The sequence below is a fragment of the Dermacentor andersoni genome, chromosome 1, assembly GCF_023375885.2.
Source record: "Dermacentor andersoni chromosome 1, qqDerAnde1_hic_scaffold, whole genome shotgun sequence".
NCBI classification, from domain to species: Eukaryota; Metazoa; Arthropoda; class Arachnida; order Ixodida; family Ixodidae; genus Dermacentor; species Dermacentor andersoni.
This window is the reverse complement of record NC_092814.1, coordinates 71732669-71759854: the sequence shown is the minus strand read 5'-3', so window position 1 is coordinate 71759854 and position 27186 is coordinate 71732669. Positions and strand designations below refer to the sequence as shown.

The 27186-nt window shown below is 45.6% G+C and overlaps 1 protein-coding gene across 1 annotated transcript; it reads left to right on the top strand.

Annotated features, from left to right (window-relative positions):
- Nucleotides 1-6372: 6372 nt before the first annotated feature.
- On the top strand, nucleotides 6373-7554 carry LOC129382231 (uncharacterized). The gene has a single exon (XM_055065823.2). It carries the CDS (start codon nucleotides 6489-6491, stop codon nucleotides 7383-7385), a length of 897 nt encoding a protein of 298 aa, XP_054921798.1. The 5' UTR covers nucleotides 6373-6488; the 3' UTR covers nucleotides 7386-7554.
- Nucleotides 7555-27186: the final 19632 nt, after the last annotated feature.

Here is a 27186-nt window from a genome sequence, read left to right as displayed (position 1 = left end):
GCTTTTCTGACTTACAAAGAGACCCCACCCTTCTCGCCCTGCACTGCGTCATTTGTTTACCGTGGGCCTCCAAGATCAACGGGCCTACCGATCTCTGGTTAACTTTTAACCACGACAAGACCTCTGACTTTAAGCACATTACTGCACATGCGAACGCCAGCTCTGGTCTATTACCATTTTCCACATTCCCCGCGCCACCTCATATTTATTGCGGCCTCAAAATAGCAGATCCACTTCCCCTTCTTTCTTTGATTACCTTGGTGTATGCTTGGGACATGTCTTTGCTTCGTTTATCTATACAACCAGGTATTCCTATAGCCTGACTATGGGTATGACTTCTCTCTTTCTCACTCTTCTATCTGCGCCAGCGCCGTGGCGCTTCCGTTGCGGGCGCTGAATGAAACGCTCCGACAGAGTAACACTCTGCATTTTCATTAAAGAGTTTTCTCTCTCTCTCTCTCTCTCTCCCACATTGTCACGCGAGAGTTACATGACTAGAAAAGCATTGAAGGACAGTGATTGTACTCATGTGTTGCCAATTAAAATGCACATATCTTTTACTTTCCTTGGACAGCGCATAAGCGCGTTCATGGATATAACAATATTAACTAACCCAATCAATCAATCAATCAATCAATCAATCAATCAATCAATCAATCAATCAATCAATCAATCAATCAATCAATCAATCAATCAATCAATCAATCAATCAATCTAACAAAGTAATGTATTTACCATACCCAGGAACAGGTCTGAGTCTTGGCGCACGCATATGTTACTACTATTAATAGTAATAATAATAGCATTAATATTATTATTATTTTTCCAGAATAATTAAATGAGGAAGTCAAATATTTAGGGAAAGACACCTGCAATGACGAAATTGTAGAGCGCTCTCATAAACGACTGATTCAGCAATATATAAATTCGTACCGATGACGCAATATTATCTCTACGGCATAATGAAAGCCCGCCAACTTACTTTTTCTGAAATATTCAAGTGGAATTTTGCTTCTAACTTCATCAGCTTTATCCACTCGTATCTTCACGAGCCACGAGAGGGTATGGGCCACGAGCTAAGAAGAACTAGAAGAAGAAGCTCGTCGTTCGACCAGGACGCATCTTTGGACGGCTACATCTTTGGAGACCCTGGGCTCTGCAGACGTCGACCCCGGTGGGAGTCAGCGGTCGTCGTCGGCTTCGCTACAGCAGACGACCAACCGCACGCGCCTGCGAAGCATTCCACGCCTTCTGTCCCAGCCAGCAGCAGAAGCGGCGACGGCGGCGTCTGCCGTGGCCTCCGATACTACCGTGGCAGGTGCATCGCTGAGCAGCGAGGTCCAGCACAGTTACCAGCTGCGGTCGTGCATTCAGCGGCCTCCGAACGCCTTTATGCTGGTCGCTCATGAAAAGATGCGATCGGTGGCCGCTGAGAAACCGAACGAGAACAACCAGCGTGTGAGCAGCCACCTGGGCAAGCTGTGGCGTTCTCTCAGCGCCGCCGACAAAGAGCCTTACCAGCACAAGCCGTCCGCAGCTGCCGCCGTCCACCGAAGGAAGCACCCAGACTACCTGTACAATACGCGTGAGGCCCAGCGGTGCAAGATGCAGGCGCGCAGAGCCAAGGCGATTGCCAGCGAGCTTAAGAGGGGCACTTCCGGGAACCAGGAGCAGCAGCCGAGGATTTCCACGGCCGTGGCCCAGGATAGAGGTTCTCCGGAGTTCCTGCAGCAACAGCATCCGCTGCCGCCGCCGCAGAGCAACGAAAACCGTGCAACCAGCGCTGCCCGCGGCAGCGGTTCGGGCATTAGTCAGCGAATGCCGCTCCCTAACCCGAAGGCCTTCGTCACGGTCACGGCATCGGCTGGCTCGGCTGCGCGGCCCTGCAACGTGCCCTGTTTCCCCGGTCCTCTGCCACCATCAGTGCGGGGGGCGAACAGAGAAAATGCCGTGCCCACCGCTCAGTTAACGGTAGCCAGCGCATTAAAACAGGCTAAAATGCCGTATGCGCGTACAGTGCTTGATAATCAGCATCCCCCACGCTCTTCCACGACGAAGACGACGACTCGTCTGCGGGCACGTCGACGTTCGAACAGGGCAGATTCCTGGGGACCCTAGGCTTGGCGTTTGGCGCCCCAAGTGAAGGTCCGCCACCACCGCCGGCCGCTTGCTCCTCTGCAGCATAGGACCGCCAGCACGCGCCTGTAAGCATTCAGCGCCGGCTGCTACAGACAGGGTATCAGCAGCAGAAGATTGCGCAGTATTCATCCGTATAGTCGCGATGAGTCCGAGGATGCCGGACTGCACAAATAGTTCCTAAGTGCTATTCATCATGTCAAAGAATAAAAACGTCATGCAATGGCTGTGTCTTCTTCCTTTAGTGAAGAAACGGTTACGTCCTCTGAGGTGTCACGTAAGACTGGCTTCAATTACGTTGAATGGCAGTTGCAGACGCTGTCGGCTGGCTGAGAGAACACGCCAGAATAACTGCGGAGAAGAGTGAATTCATTTCGCTGTCTTAGGAAATGAAGTGGGAAGCTAGGAGCTCGCAAGCTTTATTCTCTTCCAGGATCAAACTGGTTGAATTGGTCAGCGCTTCTGACCTTCTGAGAACTGTTGAAATAAAACCTTCTTGGGCTCAGCGTAGATGTTCACTGTCGCTTTTATCAGCGAATAATGATCCATATGTAAAATCGTACGAAATGAAAAAGCTCGCCTAGCTCCTGAATCTCCTCACGTGGAGGCATAGACGTTAGCATCTTGAACATTGCGTCCTAGAGCCACCACCACCACAGTCCTTTAATAGGCCGGTAAGACGTGTCATTCTCCGTATGGGGTAAAGGGTAACATGAAAAAGTTCATGTGTAACTTGTTCTTGTCAAAGGATCTTCAGACTTGAATTGAGCAAATTTTCCAGTTGAATGCTAGATTTGATTTTGAACATTTAATTATCTAGATGTGCTGTGATGAATGGGTTTGCGCGGTTAGCGGCTGTCTTATAATACTTCGCTTGTTGACAGAAGAAGAGAAGGAAAATGAGAGGAAAAGAGAAAAAAAGCTGAACAAACGATTTGACTGGCTACCGCCTAAGGTCCCAGTGCAGTAACCGAGTGCAATAACCGGGTGCAATAACCGAGTGAACGTACCCAGTCACCGCTGTTGCATATAACTTTAGCTTGCATAACACCGGCTTCGGCCCACGAGAGCGGTGAGATAGGTTCGTCTGCAACAAAGAAAATTATGATACAGTTTGTTTTGACATTGCGTAATTTCGCAGAGAACAGAGCCGGCAACAAGCACATCTTTGCAACGACAGTGCCGATAGGGCTACACGTAAGCCGATTCGCTATTAGAGTGCTGTTATGCTAGTGAGTTATTGAACAGGACAGTATCAGCAGAATAAGCAGAGCCGCCGCAAATATTGAGGAGATCCAGAGTTGCTTCGAAAAGAGGGGGAAAAAGTTCAATGACTATTGATTTTTTTGTGAACTCAAAGTTCGCTAAGGACGAGACACCGCTGTAGATGAAGACAGGACGAACGGAGATTCCTCGGTGTATACCTTGGTCTCACATCCGTAGCGCAGTTTAAGTTCACAAAAAAAAATGTCTTACCAACTAGTCTCCCAACACACGCTCCTAAAGTGCATTGATTTCGTTAGAGATTATTTTTAAAGTGACTACCCTGTTTTGGTACTAAATGAAACTATATTTTTTGTAGGGCTCTATCCATTCCGTCTCTACACATGGCGAGTCTGAGAGTGCTTATGTGTGTCTATACCGGGTGTTTCAGAGAACACTTTCAAAATTTCTGAAAGGCTGCCTGGGGCAGATAGCACAAGTGTCGTCAGCATATATAGACTCTACCGCTATCTCAAAGCACAAAAGCAACAGAAATTCAGCATGCCCAGGGGAAATAAAGCGCAATCAATGAGATAGAAAGGCTGTCTTCTTCGGAAGGAGAGAAATAGCGGTTGAGTATACGTATGCTGTTTGAAAGAATACAGTTGGTTGTTAGTCAGCACAATTTTGGTTCATGAGTTGGTCTACTCGAAGAGGCGCGCCTTACTTGCACAAAACCTAGAAATGCATATTCAACCATTTAGTAAAATATCAATAGTTATTTTTCTAACTCATTACCTAATGGCATATATTCTAATATGCAAATACAAGTCGAGGAGTTCGCAAGACGTATGCACTTGGAACGAATTCTCAGGATGATACCAGTTTCCAGATATTAATTCTCGAACATTGCGGAGAAATGCATTGGCGTTCCAGTTACTTTTATGCTAGAGTGCATAAAACAACATTTTGTTAAGAAAGTCATTGGAACGCCAATGCATTTCTCCGCAATGTTCGAGAATTAATATCTGGAAACTGGCGTCATCCTGAGAGTTCATTCCATGTGCATGCGCCTTGCGAACTCAACGGTTAGAATTTGTAAATTGCTATATGGGCCATAAGGTAGTTAAAAAGTCAATTAGTAATTTTTGTTAGATAGTTGATTATGCATTTTAATTTTCTGCGCAAGTAGCGTCCGCCGCTTGGAGTTGACCACCCCATGAACTAGAATTGTGCTATCTGCCACAGGGGGCAACCTTTAAGAATTTTTCATGTTGTTGGCTGACAAACCCTGTATATGCATCTCGAATTTCGCACTATGCCTTACTATGCGATAAAAAAAAGTTGTGCTCATCATAAACAATATAATGTAACAATTTCGTTACTTAGGCAGCAGTTTTCTTTATCTAATATCATAAAAATTATGAATATAATTTGCATAGGATTCTGCATATTTCATTTTTTCACTTTCTCACTTTAATATAGCATAATATTCTACGGTCGCACGCTTCCCCACTGTAAATAAACACTCTGTAACAGCTGGCTGTTCGCTAATGCCCCGTAAGGGGTAAGCGCACGTGAGAAAAAAAAGAAAGAGACAAGATAAAAAAAAATTGTCTCCAATCCTCCCCGTGAAGATGGTTGGACAGCGACGGTGTACACATAGGGGGGAATTATTAAGGTGACAACATTCACATGCAATATACCTAATTATTAGCGTAAGACGTTTCCATGGCCTGAGACTTGGCTTGCTCCGTTACTTCATGCGTCTACAAAGAGTGGACCAGAGAGGAGAGCAATTCGCCGCACCTCGTATGCACGCTGCTCTTCAGGAGTACTAACTGTAGGTGGCCTTCACAAAGCAGTGTCAGAACGCAAATAACTTGCCAGGCGCGTTTTTACTTTAGGTACGAAAGTGTAGTAACGTCACTCCCTGATTCGTATGCTACAGTCAAGCTGCTGTCGCCGCGGCAGCTTGTGCAACAGTAATCTTTACTGGGAAAACTATGTCGGAAACACTACGCGCTCCGAATTGCACATAGACGCAAGAACGCCTTATCGACACTTATGTGGTTCGGATGTTTGTCTTGAGCTTGTTCTTTATTGACAAGTGTGCTATTCTGTACGTTGTATGCGTGATTCAAAAGAATGTATGCACTGTACACTTCCTTTTGCTGAATGCTTGTAGCCTCTGCCATCCGGGGCTATGAGCCATTGCATTTGGGGGTATGAACAATTGATGATGATAGTATTGCGTGGGCGTTACGCCACGTAGAAATCCCGGGATGTTAGCTATAGACAGCTTCACTGTAAAAATACAATGGTGGTCTTTACTGTGCGACAAAAGTGTGGTCGCAGTAAATAAGTTCAGAGCCGAAGGAATCGGTGAACTCCGCAGCTTATAATATTAACATTATTATTACGTTTGTTCCTCCAATAATCTTCACACTAAACTATGTTGTTTGCATTTTTATGAGGGGGAAATCAGGCAATTTCTTATATATGTTTTCGTCGTCAAATTAGTCCAGAATAATTAATCTAACGGCGGCCGCATTTCGATGGGGGCGAAACGCGAAAACACCCGTGTACTTAGATTTAGGTGCACGGTAAAGAACCCCAGGTGGTCGAAATTTCCGGAGTCCTTCACTGCGGCGCGCCTCATAATCAGAAAGTGGTTTTGGCACGTAAAACCCCATAATTAAAAAAAATAATTAATCTACTGAGCAAGTCAAATATTTAGTGACAAACAGAGTGAGGAAATTGTAAACACTCTAGGAAACGTCCGATTCCGGCACATTTAAATTCGGAGCTTTTACGCAATATTCTTTTACGCGTCATAATGATCGAAAGCCCATGAATTTATCTTTTCGCAAATTTTTAAGTGGAATTTAACTTCCGAGTTTGTTAGCTTTATTCACTCGCGTCTTCGCGAGCCACGAGGGCGTACGGGTCACGAGCTAAAGAGAAGAAGAAGCAGAATAAGAGGAAGAACTAGAAGAAGAAGCTCATCGTTCGACCAGGTCGTATCTTTGGCCGGCTACATCTTTGGAGACCCTGGACTCTGCAGACGACGACCCCGGCGATAGTCAGACGTCGTCGTCAGCGTCGCATTGAGCGCCTTCGGTCACAACTTCCAATCCCGGCCTCCGATGCCAGCCTTCAATCCCGGCGTGGCGGGTGCATCGCAGAGCAGTGAGGTGCAACACAGTTACCAGCGGCGGTCGCGCATTCCACGACCTCCAAACGCCTTCATGCTGTCCGCACATGGAAAGAGGCGATCGGTGGCCGCTGAGAACCCGAACGAAAACAACCAGCGTGTGAGCAGCCGCCTGGGCAAGCTGTGGCGTTCTCTCAGCGCCGCCGACAAGGAGCCTTACCAGCGCAAGGCGGCCGAAGTTGCCGCTGTCCACCGAAGGAAGTACCCGGGCTACATGAACAATCAACGTGAGGCCCAGTGGTGCAAGGGGCAGGAGCGCATGACTAAGGTGATTTCCAGCAAGCTCAAGAATGGTACTTCCGGGGGCCAGGGGCAGCAGCCGAGCATTTCCATGGCCGCGGCTGAGGATCGAGACTCGCCGGAGTTCCAGCAGCAACAGCATCCGCCTCCGCCGCCTCAAAGAAACGAACGGCGGGCAACCAGTGCTGCCCGGGGCAGTGATTCGTGCGCTCCTAAGGGAATGACGCTGCCTAGGCCGTCGGCCACTTCCGCGGCCGCGGCGTCGGCTCGATCGGGTGATCGACCCTACAACGTGCCCTGGTTCCCCGGTCAACTACCACCGTCAGTGGGTGGGTACAACAGAGAAAACGCCGTGCCCACCACTCACTTAAGGGCAGCTCGCGGATTCAAGCAACCTAAAACGCCATGTGCGCGAGCAAAGCTTGATACTCAGCTATCCCCCTTGCACCTGGGCGACAACGAGGACGGCTTGTTTGCGGGCACGCCGACGTTCGACCAGGGCGGAATTCTGGATACCCTAGGCTCTGCTGTCGGTGCCCCAGGCGAAGGTCAGCCGTGGTCGTCGGCCGCTGGCTGCATTGCAGCGTAGGTGCGCCAGCGCGTTCCTGCCAAGCACTCGGCGCCAGCTGCTAAGGACCGGGAATCAGCAGCATATGATTGTGCCGTCCTCATCCCCATTGTCGCGATTAGTGCGAGGATACCGAATTGCGCTAATAGTTTATAAGTTCTATTTATTATGTCAAAGAATATAAAGGCGATGCAATGGCTGTGACTTCTTCTTTCTTTAATGAAGGAAACTTACACTCTTAGAGGTGTCATGTATGACTGGCATCAGTTACGCTGAGATGCGTGTTGCAGGCGCTGGTGGCTGGTCGAGACAACACGGATAACTGCGGAGAAGATCGAATACATTTTGCTTTCATAGGAATTGCAGTGGCCTGCTAGGAACTCTCTTCTGTTCCAGGATCAAACTAGTTGATTTGATCACCGCTTGCTAGCTTCTAACAGATTTTGAAGCAAAACCGTCTTGGGCACTGCGGAGGCGGTCATTGTGACTTTTATTAGCTAATGCAGATCAACATGAAAAGTCATTCGAATTGACAAAGCTCGCCCATCTCCTGAACCATCTCACGTGGCGACATAGACGTCCGTATCTTCTATGTCGTGTCGCAGAGCAACCAGCGACGTCATCTAATAGGCAGATGAGACCTTGTCACCTTATGTGACAAAGGGTAAAATGAAAAAAGTCGATGTATAACTTGTGGCTGTCATTGGCTCTTCCGACTTGAACTGAATAAATTTCTCAATTGCATGCTAGATTTCATTTTGAATTTGTAATCATCAGCATGCGCGTCGATGAATGGAGTCGGGCGCTTACGGGACAATTTATAATAATACTTCGCTAGTTGCATCATTAAGATGATAGAACAGAAGAAACAAACGCTGAACAAACAAGCTGACTGGCTCCCGCCTATCGCCCCAGTGCAATTATCTCGTGCAGTAACTGCAGTAATTGCACATCGCCGACATCGGCCCATGAAAACGGCGAAACAGGCTCGCCCACAAAAAAGCGGCTGGACGGTTGATCCAATTATCATGGAAACAGTGTAGCGAGACAGAGGATTGACAACTCTGAAATGTGTCATGCGTGACGTGTTTATGCAAACGGGTGCCTCTCTTGCGCATCCCTCTGGACACGCTGCCCCATCTAGCGCAGCCGTCTCCATGTCCCCATGTGGCCGGTGTTTCAATACATATGAAGCAGGTTACGTTCCGCCCAGCACCGGATAAATTTAAAGGTTCTTTTTTGTCATTGGATAGCGGCACATATGAGTGGCACATAGCCAGTGAGCCAAGTTCTCTTCAAAGAGGTTCGTTGTTGAGCGGCACATACCTTCTGCCCAGTGGCCCAGTGACCAAAGTTGGGGTGAAAAAGGTTCACTGAATTTTCATCTGACTTCATTCCTTTTAGCTAGTCAAAATTTATGTATAGCACTTCTTTTTATACTCGTATTTCTTTACCTAACCCTATTTTTGGCCAACCGCCAATACTGCGTATGAGCCACTCTTGGTGGCAAACAAACAAACAAACAAACAAACAAACAAACAAACAAACAAACAAACAAACAAACAAACAAACAAACAAACAAACAAACAAACAAACAAACAAACAAACAAACAAACAAACAAACAAACAACCGAACAAACAAACAAATGGTGCATCCGCAGTTTCACATACCCAGTGATTTAGTCCTGTGGTTGTTTTCAAACTGGGTTCCCTCAGCACAGCAGCTCAATGCGCTACATATTACACCGTAGACCCAAGTTGACTCAAGTTGGCCCGGTGACCCAAGTTCACGGAAAATAGATGGATAGGTAGACACAGGAAAGTGCGTGAAGTATCCAAAGAATGCCATAATACCATTAAAGCGGGATGGCTTGGCGAAGTCTATTGATCGCACTAGTGACGACGGCACGTCTCTTGTTTAACAGAGCTGTCAAGGCAATGCGTGACAACCTGTCAATAATGCTTTGCCTGATGATGCCGTGTTCTTGACAGAATCGTCTACTTTTTCTTGTTAATCGGCTCCTTGAAAGCACGCGAACTTCCGCAAGCTCTTACGTGAATGGGGATTTATTTCGCGTCAGTAACTATGCGCAGACGTTCATTTCTGGGTTCTCCTGTTAATATCAACGGCGGTTGTGCCTTCTTGAGAATTTGTCTTTCTTTTTTTCTTTTTTGTATTTTCTTTTTTTATTAGCTACGCTTTATTATTATTTTCTTTTAAACAACACGTACGCCTTAATGAAACCTGAAATGCTATAGATAACTTGTCCATTCGAGTCATGCGCTGCCGATAGGTTCAAGAGAGAAAATAAAATGACTAAGGTTCTTTGGAAGCTTTTTTCTTCAGCGTGCTTTTGTCTGTTTTAGAAAGACGATGCCGACAGAATCACGTTAAGACAACAACTGGCGGGCATATGCTTAAAAAGAGATTTCCATGCTATATGGTGCCAACTCGTCAAACTAGCATTGAATAGTTAACCGACCGCTGGTGCGCACAATTTGGCTCGACGCATGTATTCTACCTAAGGTGTTTACTGTAGGCGTTTGAAAATAGCTGAATTATCGAGTCCAACTGAACGCAAGCATTCAGGGACATTTGATTTCAATGTAGAATCAGGTGCCGAGTATTTTTGTCCATGTAAAAAAAATGAAAACGAAAGATAGCTCAATGAAATGGGAAATAAGGCTGATTGCTGCAGTTGAACCGTAATGCCATTTAGAAGTGAAGGCATATGTAAAGCCTCTGAAGAGGGTAAATGACGAATAAGTGAAATATTACCGCAACTTCACTGATCAAGACGATAATTATAACCTGAACGAGTTCCAATTCTTTTTTTTTTCTTTTTGTAAATCTGTGAGAACGTTGTACCAGGGTCCTTCAATAATATTCTTCTGGTCAGGAAACTTACGCTAAAGACAGAAGATGCCACCAGAGGCGCTGGCGCAACTAGAAGACCATCGATCTGCCGTGCCGAAATGGGTTAGTGCTATCGCGCGAAGCTCACCACAGAAAGCGCCTCTCTCGCATTTGTTTTAGCGGGTTCGCAGACTGAACATGCAACAGGAACTTTAGGCGGGGATACATTTGTACTCGAATAGCTCTAAGCAATATATATGTGCATGGCAGAGGCGTAGCCGGAAATTTCGTTCGGAGGGGGCTCACGGACCGGTTCCGCCTCCTCCTCATAGAATTTGTCGAGGGATCAAATACATTAATAATAACTGCATTGCCATTGCGAAAGATGCGGCAAACGAATAGTTTAACGCTACGCACTGTCCAGCTAGAGGAGTAAAATATGTATTTTTTCATAAAATAGTATACTCATATGTCTCAAAAATTGTTCCCGAAATCACTGATATCAATGCTTCCATGCTTTCTGTCTAGTTAATGCGTAAAGAAAATATCACACGAACTTTAGAACTATATCAGTTTGAAACCAGCAAAGCAGTGCATGCCGCTGATATAAAACATGTAAAGCCCATGAAATGATCAAGTTGAGGACGAATATTTTAATGAAACTTTGTTAACCTCCGTGCTTTTCTTTATTTCTGCTTTTTTTGTTTGTTCAGTTATTTTTCTATTTCCTTCACCATGTCTTTCTGATGTTATATGTTGCAACTATTTTGCCAAAAAAATTATGTATGCTCTCTCCTGCTTAAGGCCTGGCACCCAGGCTATCAGTATGGAATAAATGAAATAAATATAAAAACAAGGAGTTCTGCGAAATGTACGAGGGCGAGTGAAATGAAAGTCAGCCAGTGCGAATATAGGACTAACGGCGTACTTTGTTTAAAAGTAGTCTCCATAAGCATTTAGACATTTGACCCACTGTCTAACGAGCCGCGTGATTCCCGTCTGATAAAATTCCTTGGGTTGCTGCTTCAAAAAGTCGGTAACTGGCTCTTTCACGTCATCGTCCGACACGATTCTGGTTCTTTCGAGCTGGTTTTTTTTTCAAGTGCTCCAAAATGTGGAAGTCACAAGGCGACAGGTCTAGGCTGTATGGCGAATGTTGCAGCGTTTCCCACTTGAACTTTGCCAGTTTTATTTAACGACATCAGTGACGTGGGACGGACATTGTGCAGCAAGATGACCCCATTCCTCAATTTCCACGTCATTTGTTTTTGATTGCGACACGCAGCCTATCCGACGTTTTACAATATCCGAAACGATTGAGTCTCTCTAGGTTTAGCAAATTCGATCCTGACGACCGAAAAAAAGTCAACACCTTTTCGGCAGAAATGACGGCCTTTGCTTTTCATGGGGGTTATGAATTGAAATATTTCCTCTGTAAGCTTTGCTGTTGTCTTTCAGGCTCGTAGTAGTGGCACCATGATTCGTTCCCGGTCACAATTGCAGACAAAAGTCGTCACCCGCATTGTGATACAGGATTAGATGAGTCAAGGCAGCGCCGAACCTCTCCGTCTTCTGGCCGTGGTTCAAAATCTTGGGCACCTATTGCGCACACAAGAGCCGATAACCGAGATGTTCATGAATTATGGTGAAACCCGAACCATCACGGATGTTCACACGCCCTGCCAATTCACCGACGCTTATCCTCCGTTCTTTTCTAATTAGCCTTTGCAATTGTGTTGGGTTGATTGCACAGTGGCTTTGACACGGTCTTGGATCGTATTCGCAACTTTAACGTCCTTCTTGGAGCCGTTTGCTACAACGCTTCACAGTGGCCTATGAAATGCAATGTTCAACGTACACGGCAGCCACACGGCGACTAATTTCTTTTTCCGAAACATCTTCAGCTGTCAAAAACCTCACGACAACATGCTGTGACACTTTCGGAGTGTCCATTATGCCACGAAACCAAGTTCAACCCAATGTACAAGAGCATTAAAGAACTTTTATCCTCACACCTGTGTGTCACTTTCGTAAACGAGAGATGCCTCTGTGCTATGTGCATGCCTCGCAGATAATGAACCGAACCATTATTGGGCGGGGTGGGTTGGCTCACTTTCATTTCACTCGCCCTCGTGCATTAGAAATGCGAAGATACAATGGAATATGCAAATGCGAAGATACAGCTTGACAGAAGGCAAAAACGTGTCACTGGAAACAAAGTTCACTGCACGTATACACAAAACCTCGCAACAAGATATGTCAATATAACTATAAGTCTCCAATAAATCTGCGTATCTAAGAAAAAGTCACTACATAAAATGCGTCAAAAGAGGCAAATAAACATGTTGCGCAACGGAGACAGATTGCTTGGACGCAGAGAAAGTAGTGCGGTGTATAAATTGTATGACTGCGCATTTTTCGGTGTTACGTCGGCTGCTGCGGATCATGCTCACACGTAATAATTTCTTGCTACGCTACCAATATATCGCAAAAATTTAATTTTGCTATGCAGCACATGAACTTACATTTTTCTTGCTTACTGTAACTAACGCACTACTTTTTGGCCGCGAACGCCGGCAGTGTGCGAAGTCGCTTCAGCACTCACAGAATGGCATGATAACTTTGAAAAATTACGCCATTAACTTTTTTTCTCTCACTATTTTGAATTAACAGTTTTGTGTTGATAAAGGTATTCTGTTAATTTCAGAGAGGCAGATCTCGTATGAACGAGCATGTGAGTCGTAATTCTGAAAACAACACAGCTGCTCCCTAGGCGGTTTCGAGGCACACAGTATCGTGGCTATATATAGTGGCACCGTTGCTTCCTGAGTATCGCGTGTACGTGGGATGTCTTTCAAATTTCTGCATTGGGCGTTCTTGAAATGTTTATGTATGTCATGATATATGTGCTTTCATTGACTTGTTTCGTCGAATTTGACGCGGTCTCGTGTGCATATTTCGAAATTTGACCTGCAGCCTCTGCACGTAAACATGTTCGCGCAAACTCACTCGATGCCTCTTTTTATACTCCCGTTGCACCTCGAAAAAGCTCCGTCAATTGCAAAGCAAAAAAATAAATGAAAAAAAGACAGAAAAAAAACTCCTATAATTCCACGCAAGAATTCCGCTCGTACGGAGTAAAAATTCTACTCCGATCATACGGAGCATAATAAACTCCGAACCGGCGGGTCGCTAGAGGACAAGCAGTATACTCCCACCTCGGAGTGATTTCCGTTTACAGTGTATCCTAATTTTCCGGAGAAATTCCGCTCAAGCGAACGCGTTGCAATCCGTCGAGTCTCCGCAGTGATGTTTCTTTTTTTCGTCTGCTAGCCAGAAAGCGTCCAAAACTATGGCAGACGATAGTCCACTCGGTCAGAGAAGAACGAACGGGCATCGAAGTGCGCTGCGCGGGAATCGGGGCAACACGAGAAAAACGCATGTGCTGTGGCTGGTTCCGGCAGCCCGCGGGTAGCAAGAACAAAAAAAAAAGAAAAATAAAAAGTAGAGGCTAAATGTGTTCTCAGGAATGAAAGTCAAAGTGGAAAAATAAATAAGAACGTAGTTACCTTTGCTGGCTTTAGTACCTTGACATGGATGCTTTGGCGCAGGTGAAAGAAAAATGTTGATATTATTTTCTGTGACATACTGCCACAAATGAACCACCACAACGCTTCGTCTCATCGGACCTCGCTGCGTGCTTTGTAAACTCGTCTGATAGTATGTTGATTTGGCTTGTCTCGTTGTATGGTCAGATGTAGGACTTTAGAAAAGTCAACGCACCTTTGGCATCAAATGTTTATAACAACATTAAGCCCACAATGTTACGGAATTGAAAATCTAAAGCACGACTTTGGAAATGTCAATGAATCATTGCCATCAACAGTCTATGAGAACTTCATACCCATAAAGTTCCAGAATTGAAATCATGCGCCCCGTCGATTGCGCGGCCTCCGCGAGATGCCACTACGAGCCCGCTTGCCATCAAAATGCCCTTAAAACTTTGTGCTCGGGAGGGGCTCCTTGCGTTACGATATGTGACTCCCTGTGCATGGGCGTTGCCGCGAAATCCAGTCCAATTTCGCAATGTTCGTCCTGAAATGTCTTTTCGAGCATGAAAAGGTCATTCTAGACTAAATCCAGCATGATTTCCGGCGCCGGGGGTTATTTTGGTTGGCGGCGCTCGACAACACGAAAAAATTTCCGGGGGGGGGGGGCTGAAGCCTCATAAGACATAAGCCCCCCCCCACCCCCCACCCCCGGCTACACCCGTGGCGCATGACTTACTTATGAAAATTATTGCTTTCAGTCGGAATAATTAATTTTGTGCATTCATTCGTTGATGATGTTTAACGTCGTAATATAGGGCTATGAGAGGTCGCCCTTAGGGAGGGATTCGGAACCAGGTTATTAGTAAAAAGGCGTAGCCACTGAGTCACCACGGCGGATAAAAAACATTGCAGCAGTAAAGCGAATTACTTGATTCCCTTTCTTTTTTTTTTCAGTTGACAACCCCGGCGCGGTTGGAAATATAGTTTAAAACCTCTTTGGGCAGGAATTATAATCTGCGCTAGCTGCAGATCCCTTTGCAGAACACTCTGTCGTGCAAAGAGAGATGTAGTCAGGACGAAAGGGCCAGAATGGTTGCTGTCACAAAGCACATATTGGACGGTGTAACTGCAAACAGCTATCGTGTCAATGAACGATACTGGACGAGGCGGTTCTTTAGGCTGAGATAAGTAACGAGGCAGGCCTTCAGAAATTCTTAGAATGGCGCTAGCTTTAATTTTAAATAACTGATGTTGCCGCAAAGCATTTACGTACACTGTACACTGTGGACATTCACTGCCTGCACGAACGTCTTCGTCATGATAATGTTTTGACATGTGCGAACGTGCATCCAGTCATAAGTGAAGTCGAGAGACTTTCTTCGTGGAATGGCTCGCTTACCCTCATTTCGCAGGTCCCGCGTCGGTAGGGAAACAAAAGAAACATACTTTTTCTTTGATGACCTAGCAACCGGACGGACATGCAGGCACAAGAGAAATATTAAGTATTTTCATTGTGAAGAAGCATCGTTGGGGTCACAACACTGGGACATGTGTGTACAGTGCTCAAAAATTGAAACTCGACCAGCAATGAACGCCTTTTACGTCTAATTACTTTGAATTGTGTACATGGACGTGTAGTTAGTATGTAGCTGCAGATTTCTAAACCCATGTAGACCCATGTAGACATTGTAGACCCATGTAAGTGTGCGCTTTCGAGACTCCAATGAATAGCAGTTACACATGCAGGTGAACCTGGAAACAAAACAACGTACTGGATTAGTTGCAAAATTGGTCACTTTTCAGTTTTTTTAGCACTGTACAAAAAACGGAGTGGCAAATTTCACGTTGCGCCGACAATGTTCACACGCTGCTAATGGCAGTCGATCCTTGCGCAGCAGTCAGCGCACGCACAGAACGCCTTCGGCATTCGTTCTGCGTCCGCTCCGACGACGACGACGGCGACATGCTGGCACGCCCTTCGAAACGAGGGGGTGACACATGGCCACGTAGACGGCTTGAGCTAATCAGTTAATCTATGCATGTTCATCAGTATGCCATTATGTCAATATCTGCTTGATATTTTCTCTAATAAAAAAAAAACACGGCAGATCCCGTCTGAGGATGGCTATCGACGGTAATGCCATTAGACTTTAAGCAATGGAGTGACACACCGTATTGCTGACGTTACGTTTAATTAAAATCAGTGGCAGTCATTCTGAGACTTCCGTTACTTCGGCTACATGCGAAATTTTCCGGTATCTGTCCACTTTGCTATGACACTCGCTTGCTTATTTCATTATTAAGCACAAGTAATTTCCCCTGTGTTGTCCTTGGTGTCAGTGTTTGCTGGCTTTTATGATATGACAAATAAAAAATCGGGCTCCTCGGTTAACCCCCTTTCTTCTCGTTCCCTCGCTTCCCAATGTCACCCATGAGCATGAAGGCTCGAGAACGAGCTAGTGGCGATGATGGAATGCTCAAGAAAGAACGAAGCCGATGCAACGACAAAGGCGGTATGACGACTACGGTATGGCGACAATGAGAGGACGATTCTGAAATTACAATGATAATGTAGCGATGACAACGTCACGACGACGCCACGAGGACAATCTGATGACGACGATGTATGACTACGATGGCGTGACGACGAGTGCATGACGACCAACGAATAACGAAGCTAGAACGTTGACGATTGCAAGACCATGATGGCATGACAACGAAGGTATGGCAGCAGATGCATGACAGCGACAACCTGAACATGACGCAATAACAACGATGGCGTGACAACGGTGGCGTAATTCCAGTTGAACGACGACAGCATGTTTACGATAGAATGGCGAAGAAGGACTAACATCGATGGACCGACGAAGGCCGTATGACGACGACGTCATGGCTATAATGGGATGATGTTTCTGAAGTCATGACGATGGTAGAACGGCAGCGTGTCGACGACACCATCATGATCATGATATGACGACTGCGTGACAGCGATAGCATACATGACGACCGCAGCATGACAAGAGTGCGATGACTTAGTTATAAAGACAATGATACAAAGACCGCGACTTCATCACGACGACGGTATGACAATAAATGCATGATGGCGACTGTATGACGAAGAGGCAATGACGGCGATGGCGTGATAACGGTATGAGGACAAAGGGGCAGCGACGAGTGCATGACGACGGCGGCTACCGACGACTGCGTTACAAAGACTCTGTGATGACGATGGCGAAGTGACGACTGCATGACTAGAGTAGAATGACGAAGCTGGAATGATGACGATGCAACGATAACGACGGCATCAAAACTACGACCACAAACCCCTTGGACCAAGCTATTGGATAAATTAGGCCTCACCGGGTCGGCGTAGAACACGTGACGACGACGGTATGACGAGAGTCGCACGATGAATCTGGAATGAGAACGGCCTCACGACGACGGTATGACAACGAATGCATAATGACTGTATGGCGACGATGGCGTGACGATTGTGGCACGACGAGATTCAGGTGACAAAGTTCGAATGATGACAATGCACCAACCACGACGGCATCAGAACTACGAGCGCATACATGTTGGCCCGAGCAATTAGTCAATTCGGGCCACTGGGTCGGTGTAGAAGACGCGATGACGATGACATGAGGAGAGTCAGATGACGAGCTCGGAATGACCACGATGGAACGACGATGGCATCACAACCACGAGCATATATATACCTAGTGGCCCAAGCTGGTAGACAAGTTAGACAACGGGGTCGGCGTCAGAGGATAGATAGATAGATAGATAGATAGATAGATAGATAGATAGATAGATAGATAGATAGATAGATAGATAGATAGATAGATAGATAGATAGATAGATAGATAGGCATTCTAGGAACGGCTGAAGTTGGCAAAAAATGCTGATCACCTTAAAGCTATATATCTATCTACCTTGTATAGTTACCTATGCCTATAACGTATCGGGTCATATACATCTCTTTACTACCTTCTTTCCCCTAACACCCTAAACGTATCTTCCTTATCTCGACTGCTGACCGGTTAATGCTCCCATCCTATTTAAATCCAAGCACTCCTTGAAGGTGGATGTTTCTTACTGGTCTCGCTGGGTAAATACCTTCGCATTCCATTTCGATGTGCTGAGTAGTCTCCGGATGTTCGTTGCTGCAAACACATGCCTCATCCTGTTGCGAATATTTGCTCCGGTATGTTTTTGTAGCCTCAAATAGCAAGGCACTCCCCTTTGTGTTCTCGCACAGATTTTCCTTTCGAATTATTTCTTGGCCGTTCTTATAAATCTCCGTGATGTTTTTAATGCGTGAGCTATTTTTGCGAGTACCCCGGAGAAGCCGTGTCTGTCCGCTGATGCTTTGGAACTTGGCAGTAAGTGCGTAATTGGTGAAGTTAAGGCACTTAATCCTTATGATAGTTAGCTGTAGACGATTCCTAGCTTTAGAATTGATACAAAAAAAGAGAAGAAAACTGGTCACGTCGACATCGCCTCGACATAGTCATTTGATGCAATAAAGAAGAATGATATAGTAACAATGACTAATAGGTAGATGTGTATTGGCAAAAAACGCATTGTGATAGTGCTTAGACTCGGTTGATACGGATGTGCCGAGACGATTTATTGTAATGGCACCAAAGAAACGTATGCTTGGCGAAACACAAAAGCGGTGTAGGAACGTTGAACGACAACGGGAATACCGTAGTCGGCAGAAGGAACAACGAGAACAGTGACAGGAACTAGAATTAGCAAGAAGAGGAAAGGAGGGGTTCAGAAGCGGATCAGAAACAACGTTACAGGGAGACGCTAGAAAAAAAAAAGCTAAACAAATTCTAAGAATCGTCTACTAATGCGCAAGCATTCCTTGGCTCCGGAAAAAGCGATGCATAGACGTGCATAAGCTAACATAAGTAAGTAAGCAAAAGCAAAGTAACCGCCGAGCCAATGAATGCTTACACATTAATAGAAAATCCTCAAAGCTTCTGTAGCATTTCTTTGCTTCCACCCTTTACACTTAATTTGCTGTCTCTCTTGCTCTCATGTGCTTTTTGGATACGCCTGGTTGCCTGTTTAGACTTTCAGTTACGCTGTACATGGGTACAAACTTTCTCGATCTCTTCCTGCGTTCTGTGTCCACTCTTTCGCGTAACAGATATTTGTCCACTTACGCGGCCATTTATTTCATCCATGTTTCTTGGTCGTTCTTCAAAATTAATTCTGATTTGCGCTTTTCTGACTTACAAAGAGACCCCACCCTTCTCGCCCTGCACTGCGTCATTTGTTTACCGTGGGCCTCCAAGGTCAACGGGCCTACCGATCTCTGGTTAACTTTTAACCACGACAAGACCTCTGACTTTAAGCACATTACTGCACATGCGAACGCCAGCTCTGGTCTATTACCATTTTCCACATTCCCCGCGCCACCTCATATTTATTGCGGCCTCAAAATAGCAGATCCACTTCCCCTTCTTTCTTTGATTACCTTGGTGTATGCTTGGGACATGTCTTTGCTTCGTTTATCTATACAACCAGGTATTCCTATAGCCTGACTATGGGTATGACTTCTCTCTTTCTCACTCTTCTATCTGCGCCAGCGCCGTGGCGCTTCCGTTGCGGGCGCTGAATGAAACGCTCCGACAGAGTAACACTCTGCATTTTCATTAAAGAGTTTTCTCTCTCTCTCTCTCTCTCCCACATTGTCACGCGAGAGTTACATGACTAGAAAAGCATTGAAGGACAGTGATTGTACTCATGTGTTGCCAATTAAAATGCACATATCTTTTACTTTCCTTGGACAGCGCATAAGCGCGTTCATGGATATAACAATATTAACTAACCCAATCAATCAATCAATCAATCAATCAATCAATCAATCAATCAATCAATCAATCAATCAATCAATCAATCAATCAATCAATCAATCAATCAATCAATCAATCAATCAATCTAACAAAGTAATGTATTTACCATACCCAGGAACAGGTCTGAGTCTTGGCGCACGCATATGTTACTACTATTAATAGTAATAATAATAGCATTAATAATATTATTATTTTTCCAGAATAATTAAATGAGGAAGTCAAATATTTAGGGAAAGACACCTGCAATGACGAAATTGTAGAGCGCTCTCATAAACGACTGATTCAGCAATATTTAAATTCGTACCTATGACGCAATATTATATCTACGGCATAATGAAAGCCCGCCAACTTACTTTTTCTGAAATATTCAAGTGGAATTTTGCTTCTAACTTCATCAGCTTTATCCACTCGTATCTTCACGAGCCACCAGAGGGTATGGGCCACGAGCTAAGAAGAACTAGAAGAAGAAGGCTGCTGGTGTCCCTGGTCCCCGTTCCACCCGGGGGCCCTGGTCCTGGTCCAAAGCCTGTTCTTGCCTGACTGTTCTTGCCTCGCAGGGTTTTGGCCAAGAATTGAGTAGCTGTTATTTTTTTTTCTTCTATCGCTTGTCAACAGTTCAGCTAGTCTCATTATTATTTAGCTAATCAGACCACGCAGATGTCCTTTTCTTCGCCAGGGCCAGGGGCATTCCCCTGGTCCGCTTCTCTTCCTCCGCAGGAGTTACCTGTGGATCTGTTTCTACGAAACGGCATCACATCAGTTCCTGTGGCTCTTGTTCCAACCAATAACGGAGTCATACGGATGAAGAATCCGAAAGCGATTCAGGCGGAATTGCGATCGGTGACGGCCCATTTCCAGAACATCACTGAGGTCCGCCAGTTTGGAAGAGGTGGAGTCCTCTGCTTTTCGGCAGACCAGTCCTGTGTACAAGACCTGTTAAACTGTTCGCTGTTTGCCGCCAATCCGGTGAGCGCATTTATTCCTCCCCACTTGGCATGTGTGAAAGGGCTTGTCCGCGGCGTCGACGTGAACATGACACCGACAGAGGTATTAGAGATGCTTTCACCCGCGGGTGTAATTTCAGTTTATCGGTGTGGACGTGTGGTCGAGAAAAACAGGATCCCTACTGAGTCGATCATAGCCACATTTGCAGGGACAAATCGACCCTCAGAGATAAAGGCATGGCCTCTAATCTACAGAGTGGAACCTCTGTCCCCTCGTCCCCTCCAATGTGTGAAATGCTGGCGCTACGGACACACGGTAAAAGGATGTAGATCTGCTTCCAGGTGCCGAATTTGTGGACAAGAGCACAATGCTAGCGAGTGTAAGAGCAAGGAAGAAAGGTGCTGCCTCTGCAATGACGCGCACTCTGCTGATTATTCTAATTGCTCAGCCAAGGCACGGGAAATTGAAATTCTGGAAATCGTTGAACGAAGACGTTGCTCACGTAGAGAAGCCGTAGCGGTAATTCATTCTAGGACACAGGGTTACGCCGGCGTCACAGCCCGCCAGGTGACAGCAACGGATACGTCTCTTTCACATTCTATTGCTAATGCCATTGAAAGGGCAATGGAAAAATCTATGGAACGCCTAGCTGGAAACCTTTGTGAGTCCCTGACACAAATTCTAACTAGCCAGATGGCGCACATATTTGGAACAACAACAGCAGTAGGTATAACTTCTCGAACTACTGAGTGTCAACGTACTTCAAACGAGGAAGTAACCGCCAATTTCACGTCGCAAGATGCCCAAAGTGTAATCCCACCTGTCGCTGTTAACGAGACCCAATGCACAGGCTCCAACGATAACACAGAGGGCGCAGAGGAAATGGACATGGATCCTCGATCTTTAAAACGATGTAGGTCCCCTTTGTCTAAAAAAGCTACGACTCTAACTCAGGCAAAGACAAAAAAGTATCAGAAAGACAGCCTTACAAAGGAAGATTTATTAAAGGAAAACATTTTAGGTAAGGCAGTTACTGAGTCCATACTTACGCAACCATAGGTCTCCTCAAAATTCTTCATTGGAATTGCCGATCAATTTACTCCGCAGCAACAGATTTATTGTATCTATCATCGAAATTTTCCCCGGATATTATTGCTTTGCAAGAAACATGGCTTTCAGCTCATCAATGTTTTCAATTGGCTAACTATCGCTCTTTCCGACTGGACCGTCCATCGAAGGGCGGAGGTTTAGCTTTCTTCATCAATAACAGAATTAGCCTTAAAGCAAAGATTTCATATAAACATATGTCCCCCGAAAGCGAAATTTTCGCATTAGATATAACTATACCAGGGTGTCTACCTTTCTCTTTAGTAAACGTATACTTTCCGGCGGGTGTACAGAACACTCGATGTTTGAATTCAGCAGTGACTTCATGGTGTAAGGACAAAATTCTGGTTGGAGATTTCAACTCCCATCACACGTGCTGGGGTTTTCGAACTGACCAATGTGGCAAACGCTTGTGGGATTGGATAATAGATAATAATCTGACTTGCCTGAACTCTAGAATTCCTACATATATTTGTAAACAGTCCCGCTCCGCATTGGATTTAAGTTTTGTAAGTTCGTCCTTCACTAACTTATCCTGGACAGCCTTGGACTGTGCAACCAACAGTGACCACTTTCCAATAATGGTTGAAATTGCTTGCCCGATTATGCCATCGTGCTCCCAGGTACGCGTATTTGTAGATTATAATAAATTTAAATCCGATCTTAAGGTACATTTGGCTTCTCATTCCGAAGAGCAGGAAGACACCAAGGCTATGAAACTTTGTGCGATAATTAAGAGAACATACAAAAAGGCTGAATTCAGTGTTACATCTGCAAAGCAAACATCTTATAACCCTTGGTGGAATGCAGACTGCACGCGAGACCACCGACGCCGACAGGCAGCTTGGAAGCAGCTCCTCTACAACCAGTGCCCCAAAAATTGGTCTGATTACAAGTTTTATGCTGCTGTCTTTAAACGTACAGTTGCTAAAGCTAAAGAGGATTATGATAGGAAACACTATGATTTCCTTTCTAAATCTAAAAACAAAAAACCGCTGTTTAGGTATATGAGATCTCGGAAAATTCTGCCATCACCAGCTAATATTGATTGTGTCAATCTGTCTCCCGATGAAATGAGAAAATCTCTCGAACTCCTTGCTAAAGGCTTGGAGAGTAGATTCACGTCATCGATGTCGTTTAATTTGCAAAAATTAGCCCCATCCTTAGTGTATACTGAAGTTTCATTGCCAGAAATATCTCAAGTGATTCGAACCTTACCATTGTCAGCCCCTGGTCCTGATGGAATTACCGTTCACATGATAAAAATTTTATTTGATCTATCTCCTGGAGACCTTCTAAACGTTATAAACTATTCCTTACAGAAAGCCTGGATACCTTACGATTGGAAAGTAGCTAAAGTAATCCCGATACCTAAAAAACAAGGACAAGGTTATAACATAGAAAACATCAGACCTATTTCTCTTACTTCTAATATGGTCAAACTCATAGAGAGGGTATTACACTGCCGCATTACTATGTGGATGACGGATAATTTAATATTAAGTCCAAATCAAATAGGCTTTAGAACTAATTGCTCAATATGGTGTGCCCATGCTGACTTAGAGAGCCGCATCCAACTTGCCCGGAAAAGGAGAGAATATTCTGCTTTGATGAAATTAGATATAGCTAAAGCTTATGACAGCGTCGAACATTCAATTCTGCTAGATATTCTGCAGCGTCGTAATTTTCCCTATTATATAACCGCATGGGTGGCAGAATTTTTGCGATCAAGAGAATTTTATTGCTTTAAGGACGGATGTTCTTCGTCTAAATTCAGACAAACTCGCGGAGTTCCCCAAGGATCTGTCCTATCCCCAATATTGTTTAATATATTAATGAGCTCTATCCCCACTTGTCAGGACGTGCACGTTTACGTGTATGCAGATGACATTGCATTCTTTGCTGCCGACACTGACATTAACACATTATACCAAAAATTACAAAGCTACATGAGCATGCTAGAAGTATGGCTTCAGACAATTTGTATGTCATTAAATGTAAGCAAAAGTGCCATTTTAGTGTTCTCGGTCATGGATCCGGTTTCAATTTCTATTACTTATAAACACGAACCCATTCCACAGGTTGAGTCTCTAAAATATTTGGGAATCACATATAATGGAAAACTCAACTGGAGTCCCCACATAGAGAGTGTAGCGGGTAAGGCACAACGTGCTTTAGGTATTCTGCGCAGAATGAGCAACCGAAAATATGGACTGCGTAGGGATTCACTGTTGATGATTTATAAAATGTATATACGTCCCATATTGGAATTTGGGTGTGTCTTGTTCTCAGGCGGCCCTGCTTATAAAATAAAGCCTCTGGTTCTTTTGGAGCGTGAGGCTCTACGCCTATGTCTGGGACTCCCCAGGTTTGTGGCTATTAATGTTATCTACCAAGAAGCGCGCCTTCCAACATTGCCCTGCAGATTTCGCATCTTAACAGTTCAAGCCTTTCTGAAATTTTACAGCTTGCAGCTTAGACGATCTGAATACGCATTCATTGATGATCCAAATTCCTTCTTCCTTGCTCATTGGCCTCGATTTCACACTCCACAGATCATATTTGTTCAAAAAGAATTAGATAGCCTGAATGTGAACATTCGAGAGGTAATTCCGTCAACCGAATCACATCAGAATATTAAGATAGATTTTGATGACATATTCCCCCCCAACTCTAAAAATCAATCTGCCACTTTTTTAAATAACCTGTTGCAAGATTACCTAGCGCACGTGCAAACAAATAACATAATAGCTACAGACGCTTCAGTGAGCAACGAAAAGGCGGGCGTAGGCATCTTCTCGCTTCCGCTTGGCTGGTCATTCTCCTTGAGACTGCCAGATTTCACACCTGTTTTTGAAGCCGAGCTTTTAGCAATTCTTTTAGCGCTTCGGAAACTCCCGTCGAACTCAATAAGTGCAGTTATTATAACAGATTCCCTTTCGGTCTGTACTTCTCTTACGGCTTCACCCAATTCGCCACCAATAAAGACGTTTCTAACATTAGTTCCTCCACAGTTGACTTCTCTAAAACTATTATGGGTACCTGGACATTGTGGCTTACATTCAAATGAAATGGCAGACGCATTAGCGCGAGCATCCCTGAGTGGACCTATAATGCCTGTTCTTCCTTTGGTGGCTCACATAACAGCAATCAGATATAGAAAATATTCTATTCATAGAGATGTCAGTGAATCAATAACGACATGGACAGAATATCAGCACCTCAGATTTCCGTGGAAGATCCAGTGGTGTCCATCAAGACAATCAGAAGTAGCGATCACGAGATTACGCTGCCGTGTCCCTCCATTAAACCTATATTTACACAGGACTGGTCTGACGCTATCGCCTCTGTGCCCATACTGCCAAGAAACAGAATCACTAGATCATTATTTTTTGGTATGTCGACGATACAAATTGTTAAGAAAAAGACACCTAGAACTTCCGTTCGCAAAATTAGGGTTAATATTATCACCAGAAATCATACTATCTTTCGGTGCGTCAGTTATAGGGGTCAGCCACAGGGACGTATTTGATGCCGTTTGCAGTTACATTCAGTCAACAAAACGAATAACTTTTTAACTTTTGTCTTGTATTTTGTTTGTTCTTGTACATTTTTTTTTTTTTTAATCTCTCTTTCGTTATATTTTTTCTCATCGAATAAGTAGCACTTCAAAAGATTAGGTGAACGTTTCAGCACGCAATTCTTGGCCAATCCCCCAGCGTGGGTATGAGCCATAACATGAGGCCATCATCATCATCATCATCACCAGGACGCATCTTTGGACGGCTACATCTTTGGAGACCCTGGGCTCTGCAGACGTCGACCCCGGTGGGAGTCAGCGGTCGTCGTCGGCTTCGCTACAGCAGACGACCAACCGCACGCGCCTGCGAAGCATTCCACGCCTTCTGTCCCAGCCAGCAGCAGAAGCGGCGACGGCGGCGTCTGCCGTGGCCTCCGATACTACCGTGGCAGGTGCATCGCTGAGCAGCGAGGTCCAGCACAGTTACCAGCTGCGGTCGTGCATTCAGCGGCCTCCGAACGCCTTTATGCTGGTCGCTCATGAAAAGATGCGATCGGTGGCCGCTGAGAAACCGAACGAGAACAACCAGCGTGTGAGCAGCCACCTGGGCAAGCTGTGGCATTCTCTCAGCGCCGCCGACAAAGAGCCTTACCAGCACAAGCCGTCCGCAGCTGCCGCCGTCCACCGAAGGAAGCACCCAGACTACCTGTACAATACGCGTGAGGCCCAGCGGTGCAAGATGCAGGCGCGCAGAGCCAAGGCGATTGCCAGCGAGCTTAAGAGGGGCACTTCCGTGAACCAGGAGCAGCAGCCGAGGATTTCCACGGCCGTGGCCCAGGATAGAGGTTCTCCGGAGTTCCTGCAGCAACAGCATCCGCTGCCGCCGCCGCAGAGCAACGAAAACCGTGCAACGAGCGCTGCCCGCGGCAGCGGTTCGGGCATTAGTCAGCGAATGCCGCTCCCTAACCCGAAGGCCTTCGTCACGGTCACGGCATCGGCTGGCTCGGCTGCGCGGCCCTGCAACGTGCCCTGTTTCCCCGGTCCTCTGCCACCATCAGTGCGGGGGGCGAACAGAGAATATGCCGTGCCCACCGCTCAGTTAACGGTAGCCAGCGCATTAAAACAGGCTAAAATGCCGTATGCGCGTACAGTGCTTGATAATCAGCATCCCCCACGCTCTTCCACGACGAAGACGACGACTCGTCTGCGGGCACGTCGACGTTCGAACAGGGCAGATTCCTGGGGACCCTAGGCTTGGCGTTTGGCGCCCCAAGTGAAGGTCCGCCACCACCGCCGGCCGCTTGCTCCTCTGCAGCATAGGACCGCCAGCACGCGCCTGTAAGCATTCAGCGCCGGCTGCTACAGACAGGGTATCAGCAGCAGAAGATTGCGCAGTATTCATCCGTATAGTCGCGATGAGTCCGAGGATGCCGGACTGCACAAATAGTTCCTAAGTGCTATTCATCATGTCAAAGAATAAAAACGTCATGCAATGGCTGTGTCTTCTTCCTTTAGTGAAGAAACGGTTACGTCCTCTGAGGTGTCACGTAAGACTGGCTTCAATTACGTTGAATGGCAGTTGCAGACGCTGTCGGCTGGCTGAGAGAACACGCCAGAATAACTGCGGAGAAGAGTGAATTCATTTCGCTGTCTTAGGAAATGAAGTGGGAAGCTAGGAGCTCGCAAGCTTTATTCTCTTCCAGGATCAAACTGGTTGAATTGGTCAGCGCTTCTGACCTTCTGAGAACTGTTGAAATAAAACCTTCTTGGGCTCAGCGTAGATGTTCACTGTCGCTTTTATCAGCGAATAATGATCCATATGTAAAATCGTACGAAATGAAAAAGCTCGCCTAGCTCCTGAATCTCCTCACGTGGAGGCATAGACGTTAGCATCTTGAACATTGCGTCCTAGAGCCACCACCACCACAGTCCTTTAATAGGCCGGTAAGACATGTCATTCTCCGTATGG

Excerpts from the sequence above, each read along its gene's own strand:
- LOC129382231 (XM_055065823.2), top strand. The coding sequence starts at position 6,489 with ATGCCAGCCTTCAATCCCGGCGTGGCGGGTGCATCGCAGAGCAGTGAG.